At 40.9% G+C, this 16,652-nt stretch overlaps 1 protein-coding gene across 1 annotated transcript; it reads left to right on the plus strand.

The window, feature by feature from the left end:
* Positions 1 to 3,153: 3,153 nt before the first annotated feature.
* On the plus strand, positions 3,154 to 12,901 carry LOC112215925 (nuclear receptor subfamily 4 group A member 1). Its single transcript, XM_024375430.2, has 7 exons — positions 3,154 to 3,312; positions 5,111 to 5,937; positions 6,142 to 6,271; positions 6,573 to 6,736; positions 6,968 to 7,170; positions 7,355 to 7,533; positions 10,776 to 12,901. The coding sequence occupies exons 2-7, from the start codon at positions 5,113 to 5,115 to the stop codon at positions 11,036 to 11,038; spliced, it is 1,764 nt and encodes a 587-aa protein (XP_024231198.1). The 5' UTR covers positions 3,154 to 3,312; positions 5,111 to 5,112; the 3' UTR covers positions 11,039 to 12,901.
* The last annotated feature ends 3,751 nt before the right edge of the window (positions 12,902 to 16,652 follow it).

Raw genomic sequence — 16,652 nt, forward strand, 5'->3', positions numbered from 1 at the left:
GTGAATTGGAACACTGACTGCGAGCCAGGCCTAATCGCCCAACATCAGTGCCCAACTTCACTAATGCTCTTTTGGCTGAATGGAAGCAAGTTCCAACATCTAGTGGAAAGCCTTCCCAGAAGAGTGGAGGCTGTTATAGTAGCAAAGGGGGGACCAAGACAATATTAATGCCCATGGTATTGGAATGAGATGTTCGACAAGAAGGTGTCCACATACTTTTGGTTATGTAGTGTACCTGAAATCTAAATATTAAGTTTAATAAAATCTTATATTTCCTTATGTACAACATTTAAAAAAAATCTGGCTCAAGGTTGATATTTCACTTTGGAACTAATTATCCAAATTACTTCAACTGGGTCACAATCAATTACATAAATTCCATGTAATACTACATATTTATATAAATTCAATCTAATAATTGTAAATACAACCCATATAAAAAGAATCTTGCGCCAAGTTCGTTTTTGACTTTGGAATTACTTATCTGAATAACTTCAACTGGGTTACAAGCAATTAAATCAGAATCATAACATAGCATGGCTTCCTCCACGTCAATGTGTGCGCATCATTTTCATGATGTTGTGAGCCAAAAGCAATTTAGAAACTTTCATTAAATTTAAAAAATCACATTGATCTGTCAAATTCGTTGTTTGATTTCAGACAAATTGAATAGAATAAGTTGAACGTGTAATTTTCAATCAGTAAAAGCACTTCAGATGAACAACAGCATCATCCCACTTTTTACTGCGTACTAAAATAGAATACTTAGCAATATGACCCACATGAGAAAGATCTGGGAACACTTCTGCTTTTCCTCCACTAATGGTTAGGGTTAGAATTTGGGGTGGGGGAAGCTGGTCCTAGATCTGTACCGCCTCCTCCCAAGTGGTACTCTGCTGCCAGAATGAAACTTCCAGTAAATACAGTGGGGCAAAAAAGTATTTAGTCAGCCACCAATTGTGCAAGTTCTCCCACTTAAAATGATGATACACTTCAACTATGACAGACAAAATGAGGGAAAAGAAATCCAGAAAATCACATTGTAGGATTTTTTATGAATTTATTTGCAAATTATGGTGGAAAATAAGTATTTGGTCAATAACAAAAGTTTATCTCAATACTTTGTTATATACCCTTTGTTGGCAATGACAGAGGTCAAACATTTTCTGTAAGTCTTCACAAGGTTTTCACACACTGTTGCTGGTATTTTGGCCCATTCCTCCATGCAGATCTCCTCTAGAGCAGTGAGGTTTTGGGGCTAATGCTGGGCAACACGGACTTTCAACTCCCTCCAAAGATTTTCTATGGGGTTGAGATCTGGAGACTGGCTAGGCCACTCCAGGACCTTGAAATGCTTCTTACGAAGTCACTCCTTCGTTGCCCGGGCGGTGTGTTTGGGATCATTGTCATGCTGAAAGACCCAGCCACGTTTCATCTTCAATGCCCTTGCTGATGGAAGGAGGTTTTCACTCAAAATCTCACGATACATGGCCCCATTCATTCTTTCCTTTACACGGATCAGTCGTCCTGGTCTCTTTGCAGAAAAACAGCCCCAAAGCATGATGTTTTCACCCCCATGCTTCACAGTAGGTATGGTGTTCTTTGGATGCAACTCAGCATTCTTTGTCCTCCAAACACGACGAGTTGAGTTTTTACCAAAAAGCTCTATTTTGGTTTCATCTGACAATATGACATTCTCCCAATCTTCTTCTGGATCATCCAAATGCTCTCTAGCAAACTTCAGACGGGCCTGGACATGTACTGGCTTAAGCAGGGGGACACGTCTGGCACTGCAGGATTTGAGTCCCTGGCGGCGTAGTGTGTTACTGATGGTAGGCTTTGTTACTTTGGTCCCAGCTCTCTGTTTTTTCGTTATTTTCTATCAATTTGTGTCAATTAAGAACTAGACCAGGGAAGTTTCTGACTAATCAGTTACCTTAATTGATCAATCAAGTACAAGGGAGGAACAAAAACCCGCAGGTGGTCGGCCCTCCAGGAATTGAGCTGGGTATTCAGTTCCTGAATTCCGAGAAATTACCTTTAGAGAATATGCCAACACCTTTAACTGTCATCATACTTCTTTTTTTTATATAGGGATAGACCTGTCTGATCTTGTTGGCATAAAACTTGACGTATCCACGTGCAGATTTTTCCCGCTTGTTGCGCTTCAAGCAGGGCTCAGATTTTTTCTTGGCACACACACCCTCCACATACCAACACACCCACGCATAATACCGTTTCTCAAGCTGCACCTACGCTGCACCCTTTTCCCTGAAGTATGCACTTGTGCACTCCCCATTGGTGTGAACTGTTACACCAATCCTATGCTTTTAAATCTATGCGGGGGAGTGCACAAGTGCACGTTGGGGAAAAGGGTTGAGATTTGGAACACAGGCTTTGTAGACTGTTTGGCTATAGGCTATGGTAATTATATAGGCCAAATCATTCATAAAAAGGCTTTAAATATTACAATATGTAACGTCATTAATGTCTTATGTCATTAATTAGGTTTACCCTTTACATTACAGTGCCATTATTACTGTGTAATTATTCATGTAAGTACAGTTTAAAAAGTATTGTAATTACTCATTGTTGTTACATTGTACTTAGAAGATAGGCCTACTGCTAGACCTTATTGGGTTAGGCCTAACTGAGCAATTGTGTTTATAAACTCCTTATATGTATGTTCCTGTTTGCAAATGATTTGTTAGACTATACATACTAGCATATATATATATATAGGCTACATCGTGTACAATTTGAATAGCCTATAGTTTAAATAGACAAACAAAACATCCCAGCATTTAGGCTTTACAAACGTCTTCCTTGAGATGACAAACCTGTAATTATTATTATTTCTGGCACTCATTTGTCAGTTATCAATTTTAAATTCCTTTTTAGCAATACAATGTCATCATCAGACGTTTATTTTTAGCCTATACCAGGCGGTAGTAGCACCACGTATGTAAAAAGGTCTAAATTTAGATCAGACAACTCCGCAGGCGCTTGCGTCAATGGAATCCCGAGCGTGCGTCAGAGTGATGAGGACGTCTGTGTGAGAACGATGCCATTGGCTCCTGACCCGGAAAAGTCACCGCCCCGTTTGCCTTTTATGGGAAAAGACACGCCTAGAGCCGGGACTACCTGACGTAACGGCAAAATACAAGTGACTGTATATATTGCGCTGTGCCTCAAGTCTGAAGATTTCATTCCCTTTCAGAATTGTAAACAGAGGTTGCAATACACTTGATGTTTATCCATCACTCGGAATAAATGAGACGTTGGCTAAGGAATTGAGGATTTATACAGCAGGTTAGTAAAAGTTATTTCTTATATTTTGCATGCATGCTTAGTGCGCTTCACTATTTTTTATGGATCCGATTGGCAGGGATGCCTTTTTATTCTTTGAACACTTTATCCCACTATAACGTTTTCTTAATGTAATTATGTGTTGCATTTTAGCCTACTTGCAATTGCTGTATTTTAGTTTTCTTGGTAATTAAAATGTTATATTTTCTAATGGCATACCGCAAATTCAATGTATAGATGCTACGTTCCCATTCGAGTAGGCTACAGCTGCTGAACTGTCAATCAAATAATAAGTAAATAACATGTCAGACCAAATGCTAGATGTCGTGGATATCGTTGTAGACTTGACTGCATTCAACATTGAGCGCTGTCACACTTGTGACTTGCGTATGTGTTGGTCAGTGTTGTGACCAGCCGCACACTCCCTGTTATAGGGCTATTTTATAGGTCCTTTTATATGGAGCCAATAGGGGTGTATTGATGGTCTTGAAATAGCCCAAGTATTGTTTGCTGTGTAGCCTTTATGATTGCATCATTTCGAGGCTTGAAATATTGAAAGGAAATAGTTGAGCATGTGAGTGGTTGGATATTTCTAGTTTTGTATGATTTGCTCTTCATGGTCAGTTATTTGAAACTTAATCCATCCATCTGTATTATTTTAAATAAATAGGTTTATGCGTCACATTGCTACCAATTTAGGCTACTATTATGAAAGGCAGACAGGTGGCGATATGGCCAGTCGTTTTACTGTGTTCAAGAGGCGGTGGCAGTATCGAATGTCTCATTGTTGTATCCCTGTTGTCCTCAGCTTATCAGATGATGCACACATATCCTTTGCATGCATGTTCCACACAGAGTTCAGAAGTTAACTTGTGACCTTTTGATGTTGGTACCCTTTTCATAGGTCAACGATGTTTCTTACTTTAGTTTGTGTGCAACAGGTGTATAGTTCTCACCAAAGCACATGCTAAGAGATTTAAAAAAAAACAGTCACTGCTTAGGGGCAGAAGAGCCTACACCCAGACATGTTGTTGACGATGATATAACAAGGAAAAAGCAGTGTCTTCCATTTCAGGGATTGAACATAAATGAAAGAGTTTAGGATAATTGTTTATTTTACATTGTGTCTAGTCATGCAAGGATGTCTTGAGATAATCAAAGCTTTGACTGATTGACCAAAAGCCTTCATTGTGGTTTAACTGACATTGAATTAAGACAATAGTTAAGAGATTAATTGGATCGGATGATTATAGCTACAGTCCCCCCCTCTGCTCTGCTCTCTGCTCTGCCGGCCCTGTCACCTTCCTCTTCAGCTGGCATTTAGCCCACCCTGAAACCCAATCCCCTGGACTCCTTAGTACTGTCAGTCTTTGGGGAGGAGGGTTGCCCTGTTCATAATCGTAGCATTAAAAGCCAGTAACGCAATATCCTCCAGCAAGACGATCTCCCCATCATCCGGACAACTGGTTTTCCAGGCTTTCTCAGAATCACCAAAGGGGTACCAACAGGCCTAAAGCTGTGTCAGTGTGAGGAGGGGGGATTGAAGTGTTTCTGTATGGGATGATGTCGAGGTGCACTGTTGGAGAGTTGTTAAAAAGGGATTCCTAAGACTGGTTAAGTTTCTTTAGTGTTGTTGACTTGTTTATGGTTATTGCACCTGGTTTGACTGGGGTGATGGTGAGCTTGGAGTGTACGGCAGGTTGGCCTACATTACTCAACATTACTGGCACCATTTCAATTATTTGAATGATGAATGTCTTTGAAATATTTGTATTAAATATTGTTTTGAATTCTTTTTTAGCGATGCCCTGTGTTCAAACTCAGTATGGAACTGTGCCCTACGACAACAACTACTACAGCTCTGAGTTCCTGAACCCCGAACTCAGTGCTAAGCTGACCATGGACATTGGTGCAGAGCAGGACCAGCTCACCGCCTCCTCCCTCCCCAGCATCAACACCCTGGTGGGCAGCGGCTATGTGGGCGAGTTTGACACCTACTCCTGCCAGATCACCACCTCCACCGCCCCCTCCGGCCACTCAGCCGGCAGCACCTCCAGCCCTCAGGCTCAGCACTCAGCCTTTAAACTGGACGACATCCAGGTATATAGCTGCTACCCGGGCTCCTTCGCCCTCAGCTACCTCGACGAGACGCTGTCCTCCTGCGGCTCTGATTATTATGGCAGCCCCGCATCAGCCGCCCCCTCCCCACCCACCCCGGGCTTCCAGAGCCAGCCTGGCCCAGTCTGGGACTCACCCTTCAGCCCCTACTCCCCAGACCCTGGGTGCTGGGTGGCTGATAAGTCAAGCCTGGCTCAGCAACCCTCCTTCTTCACCTTCATCCCCACCACAGAGCAGCACTCCCCCCTGGGGCAGCACCAGGGCCCCCAGCAGAGTGAGGAGGACCCTTTCTTTCAGCCCTCCCAGAGGCATGCCTCCCAGCTCCATTATGCCCCCTTGTCCCTAGACCAGAGGTCCATGGACAGCCCCGGGCTCATGGAAAGGCACATGTTGTCCCCTAAGACCGGCAGCCCCGGGGCCAACGAGGGTCGCTGTGCGGTGTGTGGGGACAACGCCTCCTGTCAGCACTACGGGGTCCGCACCTGTGAGGGCTGCAAGGGCTTCTTTAAGGTAGGACACTTCACAGTAGTTATATTATTATTATTTCATAATTTTTATGATTCATTTACACATAATAACATCTTTAATATTCATACATTTACTTGGCTCCAGTTTCAGTATAAGTGCTCACTATTAAGAAACTGATTATAAAAGAAAAAGGGGAACTTTGACAAATGCGCAGGAAAATAATCACACTGTTCTTTGTTATTGCAGCGAACTGTTCAGAAGAATGCTAAATATGTGTGCCTAGCCAACAAAGACTGTCCAGTAGACAAGCGGCGAAGGAACCGCTGCCAATTCTGCCGTTTCCAGAAGTGCCTGGGGGTGGGAATGGTGAAGGAAGGTAATGCCATGTCACACTCCCTTAAAGCCTTCAGTGTCTAGTATATGTGACGTGAAAACCAAGTTGCAATGACAATCATGTGAAACCCAAGCTAAGAATGAAAGCCATGCGAAACTGAAGCTTTTTTATTTGATTTAACCTTTATTTAACTAGGCAAGTTTACTGTGCCCAGTTGTATAAAAATATCAACTGAAATGGATATAGCCGTTATTCAGTGAAACGGAGGCTTATCGTGACAGTCACATGAGAATCTCAGACAGGTACAGTCAGTGAGAGTATTATTTTTTTCTCTCACTTACAGTCGTCCGCACAGACAGTCTGAAAGGTCGCAGGGGTCGTCTGCCCTCTAAATCCAAGACAGTGCTAGAGTCAGTGTCCACCACCCCACCCGTCAACATCATCGCCTCTCTTGTCAGGGCTCACATAGACTCCAACCCCGCCATCGGAAAGCTGGACTACTCCAAGGTAGGACCTCCAGACATGTGACTCATGGAACATCATATTATTAGTTGTCTGAATCTCTCTCAGAATTTAGCCAGTTGCTGGTGTTAAAGTTAAGCTTCTCGCTATAATATAGTTATGTAATTAAGCTTCTTTGATGGCAGTGATCTCGATCCCATTTCACACTACATGTTGTGAAGAGAAGGACATCAGAGGCAGTGAGTCATCCCTTTCTTTCTTCTATCCACTCCTCAGTACCAGGAGACGGTGGCCAGCCTATCAGAGAAAGAGGATGCCAATGACATCCAGCAGTTCTACGACCTGCTGACAGGCACCATGGATGTGATTCGGAAATGGGCCGAGACCATCCCAGAATTCACTGCCTTCTGCCCGGAAGACCAAGAGCTGCTCCTGGAATCTGCTTTCGTGGAACTCTTTATCCTCCGGCTAGCATACAGGTATAATTACCACTGTAACCATTGTCTGCATCCCAAATGGCACCTTATTCCCTATGGGCCCTGGTCAAAAGTATTGCAGTAAATAGGGAATAGTGCCATTTGGGATGCATACATTTACTCTGTAAAAAACACAAATGTGTGCCCAATGTTTCTACAATATATGTTAAGACTGTTCTGTGTCTAGGTCGAGTCCTGAGAAAGACAAGCTGATCTTCTGCAACGGTGTGGTACTTCACCGTATGCAGTGTGTGCGAGGCTTTGGCGACTGGATCGACTCCATCATGGACTTCTCCCAGAGCCTCCACCGCATGAACCTGGACGTGTCCTCATTCGCCTGCCTTGCGGCACTGGTCATCATCACAGGTGAGACACACAAACACAAACACACACACACACTTTTAGTGAGCCACTTATTTGCTCCACTAGGAGCTGAAAGGAATAACTCTAAGTGTACAGTGCCTTCAGAAATTATTCACACCCCTTGACATAAAATAGATTACATTTAGATTGTGTGTCACTGGCCTACACACACATAACCCATACGGTCAAAGTGTAATTATGTTTTTAGAAGTTTTTACAAGTTAATGAAAAATTAAAGGCTGAAATGTCTTAAAACCTCTTTGGGCTAGGGGGTCGTATTTTCACGTCCGGATGAAAAGAATGCCCAAAGTAAACTGCCTGTTACTCAGGCCCAGAAGCTAGGTTATGCAATACATGGTAGTATTGGATAGAAAACACTCTAAAGTTTCTAAAACTGTTAAAATAATGTCTGTGAGTATAAGAGAACTGATTTGGCAGGCGAAACCCCGAGCACAATCCATCCAGGGAAACATTTTTTTGAGGTCATTGTGTTTTCCAATGCTTTTCTATGGGAAACCTGATTTATTCGGGCCCAGATTGTAGTTCCTATGGCTTCCACTAGATGTCAACAGTCTTTAGAAATTGTTCAACGTTTTTCTTTTGAAAAATGAAGAAGTCGTCTTATTCTTTCTATGCATCACTCAGGTGGACTCTAGTCTTTCCTCTTTGTTTTTCTCCGGTATTGGAAACAGTTTATTCCGTCTTAAATTTGATTGATTATTTACATTTTAGTGTACCTGAGGTTGGATTAGATGTTTGGACCAAGTTTACAGGGAACTTATTAGATACTTTGTAGTCATGTTGGGCGAGTTAGAACCGGTGTATTTCTGAATCAAACGCGCCAAATAAATTGACATTTTGGGGATATAAAGAAGGAATTTATCGAACAAAACTACCATTCATTGTGTCACTGAGACATTTGGGATTGCAAAAAGATGAAGATCTTCAAAGGTAAGGCATTTATTATATCGCTATTTCTAACTTTCGTGACGCACCTGCCTGGTTGAAAAATGTTTTTTTTTGTATGCGGGGAGCTGTCCTTAGATAATCGCATGGTGTGCTTTTGCCGTAAAGCCTTTTTGAAATCTGACACAGTGGCTGGATTAACAAGAAGTTAAGCTTTATTTTTTTATTTTGATTGTATTTTCGTGAATGTTGAATATTTATATAGTTTGAATTTGGCGCTCTGCAATTTCACCGGATGTTGTCAAATCTATCCTGTTAACGGGACTTGATCCGTAAGAAGTTAATAACTATTCAATAACTATTCAACCCCTTTGTTATGGCAAACCTAAATAAGTTCAGGAGTAAACATTTGCGTAACAAGTCACATAATAAGTTGCATGGATTCCCTCTGTGTGCAATAATAGTGTTTAACATGATGTTTTACTACCTCATCTCTCTACTCCACACATACAGATAATTGTAAGGTCCCTCAGTCGAGCAGTGAATTTCAAACACAGATTCAACGGCAAAGACCAGGGAGGTTTTCCAATGCTTCCAAAGAAGGGCACCTATGGGGTAAAATGGATAAATGAGTCCAAAAAATTATAATACAGACATTGATTATCCGTTTGTGCTGGGTGAAGTTATTAATTACACTTTGGATGGTGTGTCAATATACCCAGTCACTACAAACATACAGGCGTCCTTCCTAACTGAATTGCCGAAGAGGAAGGAAACTGCTCAGGGATACATATAGTTTTTTTTTGTATTTTACCCCCTATTTCTCTGCAACTCCCCAACAGTCTCGGGAGGCGAAGGTCGAGTCATGCGTCCTCTGAAACATGACCCGCCAAACCGTTGTTCTTAACAGCCGCCCACTTAACCCGGAAGCCAATCGCACCAATGTGTTGGAGGAAACACCGTTTAACTGACGACCGGAGTTCAGCCTGCAGGCGCCTGGCCCGCCACAAGGAGTCACTAGAGTGTAATGAGCCAATTAAAGCCCCCCCAACCTTCCCCTAACCTGGACGACGCTTGGCCAATTGCGTGCCGCCCTATGGGATTCCCGATCATGGCCAGTTGTGATACAGCCCAGGATCGAACCCGGGTCTGTAGTTACGCCTCTAGCACTGCGATGCAGTGCCTTAGACCGCTGCACCACTTGGGAGGCCCACCGCTCAGGAATTTCACCATGAGGCCAATTGTGACTTTAAAACTGTTACAGTTTAATGGCTGTGATAGGAGAAAACTGAGAATTGATCAACAACATTGTAGTAACTCCACAATACTAACCTAACTGACATTGAAAAGAAGGAAGCCTGTACATAAATAAAATATTCCAAAACATGCATCCTGATTGCAACAAGGCACTAAAGTAATACTGCAAAACAAATGTAGCAAAGCAATTCACTTTTTGTCCTGAATACAAAGTGTTATGTTTGGGGCAATTCCAAAACAACACATTACGGAGTACCACTCTCTATATTTTCAAGCATAGTGGTGGCTGTGTCATGTTATGTGTATGCTTATAATCGTTAAGGACTCTGGAGTATTTCAGGATAAAAAATAAATGGAATAGAGCTAAGCACAGGACCTGGTTCAGTCTGCTTTCCACCAGACACTGGGAGATGAATTCATCTTTCAGCAGGACAATAACCTAAAACACAAGGCCAAATCTACACTGGAGTTGCTTACCAAAAAGACAGTGAATGTTCCTGAGCTGCCGAGTTACAGCTTTGTCTTAAATCTAATTGAAAATCTATGGCAAGACCTAAAAATGGTTGTCTAGCAATGATCAGCAACCAACCTTGAAGAATTTTGAAAAGAACATGAGCAAATGTTGCGCACTCCAGGTGTAGAAGGCTCTTAGAGACTTACCCAGAAAGACTCACAGCTGTAATCGCTGCCAAAGGTGCTTCTACAAAGTATTGACTCAGGGGTGTGAATATATATGTAAATGAGATATTTCTGTATTTCATTTGAAATAAAGATGTTTTCTCTTCGTCATTATGGGGTATTGTTTGTAGATGGGTGAGAAATAAAATCAATTCAATACATTTTGATTACAGGCTGTAACACAACAAAATGTGGACTAAGTCAAGGGGTATTAATATTTTCTGAAGGCACTGTAGTTCTAACACTGAAACAAGCATAACATATGCATGTGATATAGGCTATAGCCAAATCAAAATCAAATGAATCAGAGTTTATTGCTCACATGCACAGCAGTTGTAAATGGTACAGTGAAATGCCCATTCACGTTTCTCATCAAGATGTTTCTCCTTGTGGTTTCTCCTCAGATCGCCATGGCCTTAAAGAGCCCAAACGGGTGGAGGAGTTCCAGAACTGCCTCATCACCTGTCTGAGGGACCATGTGACCAGCAGTGGCTCCGATGCGGGGAGGCCCCAGCCCAACTTCCTGTCCCGACTACTGGGGAAGCTCCCTGAGCTGCGCACCCTCTGCACCCAGGGCCTGCAGCGCATCTTCTACCTGAAGCTGGAGGACCTGGTTCCCCCACCGCCCATCGTAGACAAAATCTTCATGGATACCTTACCTTTCTGAAAGGACAGATAAAAAGATGAAGAGGAGTGATTAAGTGATGATGTGAGGGGACACAAATACGATAAACTGAGGAGGTGAATAGGGGGGCGTTGTCCGAGTCCATTACATTTGGGACTTCTGAGTGTTGAATATGGATAGGAGGCACCCCCCCTCCACTGAAGTGGCGTGGACTTGCCCCTTTCCAGTGCACTGACTTAATGACAAGTGTCTGATTCTGCCTGTATTTTTCTCACGTTTAGTTTTAAAAACAAAGACCTGTGGGTGGCAGAATTGGATGTCTATTTTCCTATCTGTGGAATTCTCATGGACAACATCCAACAAGAGAGAAGAAGACACGAGTGGACATTTCAAGTTTTTGGTCTCTTTTGTAAGTGTGAGTTTGTGGAGTGGCTTTATCGCTATGCAAAATGTTTACGTTTGTTTCTTTGTAGGTTGCAAAATATTGGGAGACAGTTGGTGTGTATGTACAGCTCTGAGGGAAATAAACTGCATATGTTCACACCTGAACACCCACTTAAACCCAAGTTCTCAAAAATCCTATGGAGTCTTTATATCCCAATAGATTTAATTTAGCAGGTGTTCAAAGTTGACGCGTCGGGAGACAAACAGAGTCAAACACTGGGGTCTCCAGTTCACAAGCCTTTCTTAACGACAACTGTTAGGTCCTACATTTCAAAAGTGAATATTTTCATTAAAAACTGTTATAATAGCCATTTGTAGTCCTGATACCACACCTCTACAAGGTATTGGACCAAAGGGAAACGTTCCATCTGTCTGCCTGCGGTGATAGCTGGCTATTGTTGTGACATTTACAGCTCATCAACCCTAAAGCCTTAATGTATCTAAAAAGGTGCCATCATTTTTACTCACACCACACGGCAACATTTCATGTGGGTTTTGATGGCAGGAGAATCATATTACTGAAACAAAACAATTATTTTCCTTAACTCTAATGTTATTTTTTATTTTACCTTTATTTAACTAGGCAAGTCAGTTAAGAACAAATTCTTATTTTCACTGACGGCCTAGGAACAGTGGGTTAACTGCCTGTTCAGGGGCAGAACGACAGATTTGTACCTAGCCATAGCAATGAGTCCTTAAAAAGAGAAACATGCCAGCAGATTTAATGTTTGAAAAGTGCCTTTAAAAAAAGTTTCAAATCATTAAATACTGACGAACTCCTGTGTATTTAGGTTTTCATTCCAACCATCTCACTGCTATAAAGTCTGTAAATCTAAAACATTCAAACAGACTTGGTGAAGTACGATTGGCTGAAATGAAAATGTGCATACCAAAAGATACTTGAAAACAGAGGTTAGGAATCCCATGATTTGGAATAGCCTAATAGTCCAGGGATAAAAATCATAAATACATTTATTTTTATGAATGAACGATTATAGCATAGTATAGTTTCACAGTATAGCTGTAACATGGATCCACTCAAACATGTGACTCTATAGCTTTCTATCCTTAACTGTGTGCGTATATAAACCTCTGCTACTGCAAATGTTGCCTTACACATGCTCCTTCAGGAGGAGTGTGTGCAGTTTTATTATATGTTGTTTTTATTTTCTTCTTGAAATGAACTTCAAGTGATTTCTTAAGTCATTACATGGTGAAATGTGACAAAACCACGAGCAGCTAAGAGCACTTCAGCGTTCTAACACAGTATACAGATGTATAAAAATGTTTCCTGCTTCTTTTTCTGTGTGTATACTTATAACATAAATACTTTATATTTGTGAGTTTTCGTAATGTGGTATATATATATATATATATATATATATATATATATATACACACACACACAGAGGAAGAAAAAGTTTAATATTACATTTAATATTAAAATACAATTTCAAAATACAACCTTTGTTGCCATTTTTCTTAAATGTCATATTATTTCACAGACATACTTTTATGATGATGTGTGTAGTAAAAATTAACACCAGATTATGAGTTATCTGGTATCTCCAAAGAAATACGTGGTTTCACTGCTTAAGATAATGATAAAACCACAGGCAGCCTGGTGGTACCTTAACTGGTGAGGACGGGCTCAGCAATAAATGGAATGGTAACGAACACATCAAACACATTTCAACCATTATTATGAGCCGTCCTCTCCTCAGCAGCCTCCTGTGGATAAAACTCTTTCCTCTAGTTTAGAGGCTGTCTGCAGCCGAAGTTGTACACCATTGGTTTGATTTTCATGACATCATAACCGGGAGCCGTTCCTTCCTTTCAGTAAAACCACTTGCTTAGTTTCTAGATAAGATTGATAGAAAGGGAACTGTCATGCTCTGTGCCACACAGGGGCACATGACGTCATTACTGTGTGGGTGTCTGTATCTTTTCCATAGTGTTGTCTAGGCATATAATATGATATACTCAAAGTAGCTGATACTAACACCTTACAATATGAATTTTGGTGTTCCCCTTTGAGTTTCTTTGTTATTGGGCTGTATAAACCACACAATGTATTACTGTATATAGTATGGCAGAGCTATTCTGTAGTATCCCATATGGGAAAATAATATAATTAAATAGATTGGGAACATCTCTATCAAATATATATGTATGCATAAAATACACACACTCCTCACAACCTTCCCTAATGATAATGTTGAGTCTCTATTGACCTCTGGTACCTTAGCATTTGGTTCTGGAAATTGTGTTTTACATGCAAAAGATGGATCATTGAGTTGTAGTTAAAAATGTATTCTACAGTTATTGAGGTATGGCCTACCTGCCACTTATGAAACAGTACAAATAAATTAGGTGTTTAAAAGACACTTGAATCTATAACATATACAGTGCCTTGCGAAAGTATTCGGCCCCCTTGAACTTTGCGACCTTTTGCCACATTTCAGGCTTCAAACATAAAGATATAAAACTGTATTTTTTTGTGAAGAATCAACAACAAGTGGGACACAATCATGAAGTGGAACAACATTTATTGGATATTTCAAACTTTTTTAACAAATCAAAAACTGAAAAATTGGGCGTGCAAAATTATTCAGCCCCTTTACTTTCAGTGCAGCAAACTCTCTCCAGAAGTTCAGTGAGGATCTCTGAATGATCCAATGTTGACCTAAATGACTAATGATGATAAATACAATCCACCTGTGTGTAATCAAGTCTCCGTATAAATGCACCTGCACTTTGATAGTCTCAGAGGTCCGTTAAAAGCGCATATAGCATCATGAACAACAAGGAACACACCAGGCAGGTCCGAGATACTGTTGTGAAGAACTTTAAAGCCGGATTTGGATACAAAAATATTTCCCAAGCTTTAAACATCCCAAGGAGCACTGTGCAAGCGATAATATTGAAATGGAAGGAGTATCAGACCACTGCAAATCTACCAAGACCTGGCCGTCCCTCTAAACTTTCAGCTCATACAAGGAGAAGACTGATCAGAGATGCAGCCAAGAGGCCCATGATCACTCTGGAGGAACTGAAGAGATCTACAGCTGAGGTGGGAGACTCTGTCCATAGGACAACAATCAGTCGTATATTGCACAAATCCGGCCTTTATGGAAGAGTGGCAAGAAGAAAGCCATTTCTTAAAGATATCCATAAAAAGTGTCGTTTAAAGTTTGCCACAAGCCACCTGGGAGACACACCAAACATGTGGAAGAAGTGTTCTGATCAGATGAAACTAAAATTGAACTTTTTGGCAACAATGCAAAACTTTGTTTGGCGTAAAAGCAACACAGCTCATCACCCTGACCACACCATACCCACTGTCAAACATGGTGGTGGCAGCATCATGGTTTGGGCCTGCTTTTCTTCAGCAGGGACAGGGAAGATGGTTAAAATTGATGGGAAGATGGATGGAGCCAAATACAGGACCATTCTGGAAGAAAACCTGATGGAGTCTGCAAAAGACCTGAGACTGGGACGGAGATTTGTCTTCCAACAAGACAATGATCCAAAACATAAAGCAAAATCTACAATGGAATGGTTAAAAAATAAACATATCCAGGTGTTAGAATGGCCAAGTCAAAGTCCAGACCTGAATCCAATCGAGAATCTGTGGAAAGAACTGAAAACTGCTGTTCACAAATGCTCTCCATCCAACCTCACTGAGCTTGAGGTGTTTTGCAAGGAGGAATGGGAAAAAATGTCAGTCTCTCGATGTGCAAAACTGATAGAGACATACCCCAAGCGACTTACAGCTGTAATCGCAGCAAAAGGTGGCGCTACAAAGTATTAACTTTAGGGGGCTGAATAATTTTGCACGCCCAATTTTTCAGTTTTTGATTTGTTAAAAAAGTTTGAAATATTCAATAAATGTCGTTCCACTTCATGATTGTGTCCCACTTGTTGTTGATTCTTCACAAAAAAATACAGTTTTATATCTTTATGTTTGAAGCCTGAAATGTGGAAAAAGGTCGCAAAGTTCAAGGGGGCCAAATACTTTCGCAAGGCACTGTATTTGTATATATTTTTCCGGGCTGTCAGTCAAAATTTGAAATGTTCCGGAGCCCTGCCTTCAACTGACAGAGCAGCCATTGCAATTTAGAATTTTCTTCAGAAGGAGACGAGCAGCTGTCATCCCCAAAAATATCTCTTGGATAATGCCATCTTATTTGATTATACATTCATAACATTTAATTAAAATGCTTTTAACCTGGTGGGTGACAGAGGAAGATGTGATTTATTCAACTGCAAGCAAGAGTTTTTGTCGAGCTAGCTAGCTCCTTCTTTAGCTTGCCACAGAAGTGCAGTGTGACTGACCAAGGTAAGAATTGTTTTGAAAATGAAAGTTGAGTAGAGTTAATGTCATGTTTGTATTAGATATAATTTAATTGCCAAAGCTATTGTTTAATTTTCTAGGCTAACCACGCGTTGCTTGCTAGCTAGCTAATTTAGCTAGTTTTAGTGAGGGTTGGGTGTCTCAGGACTGGCTAGCTAACGTTAGATTATTTCTAGCAAAAAATAATCCTATTTTTCTCTCCTGCAGTGTATCCTTCTGGTCTGGATCCTCAGCTGCCAATGGACAGACCCCAGCCAATTTAAGTAATCTTTTGTATCATTTTGCTTTGATGTTCATGAACATTAACCCCTCATTTATTCTTCATCTTCTGTGGAATATTTTCACTGACTGTCTCTGCTTTATCCAAGGGGTCACTGTCAACTTGTGTGTCTGAAAATGGACACGAGGTGAAGGAATCAGTTGTAACACAATACATTATTTTCACATACAGATGTTAAGTGCACAGAGATAATTTGTACATTATATTTGAGTTTCAGATACGACTTTACCAGTGACTCCCATGCCACAATTCACCAAGGGTTATTTGAGCAAGAAATAACGATTATTGAAAGCACTCTTTTAGTTGTCAGTCACTAGTCATTCATTCTTAACTTTTTAAAGTATACCACAGCATGCCATTGTGATTTAGTGCTGAAATGTGTAGTTTTATGCATTGGATTTTAATGTAGCCAGGCTACAGTATGTAAGGTAAAAATATACATTTTCCATTCATTAAAATACATGGCAACATATATTTATGAAATATATTTTGGACTATATTTTACTAGCTATCACAGCATGCTGTCAAAATGTATTCCCACAGCATATTTTTAAATATATAAACATATATGTCGA

Source organism: Oncorhynchus tshawytscha, linkage group LG02 (assembly GCF_018296145.1).
Source record: "Oncorhynchus tshawytscha isolate Ot180627B linkage group LG02, Otsh_v2.0, whole genome shotgun sequence".
In the NCBI taxonomy this organism is placed as follows: Eukaryota; Metazoa; Chordata; class Actinopteri; order Salmoniformes; family Salmonidae; genus Oncorhynchus; species Oncorhynchus tshawytscha.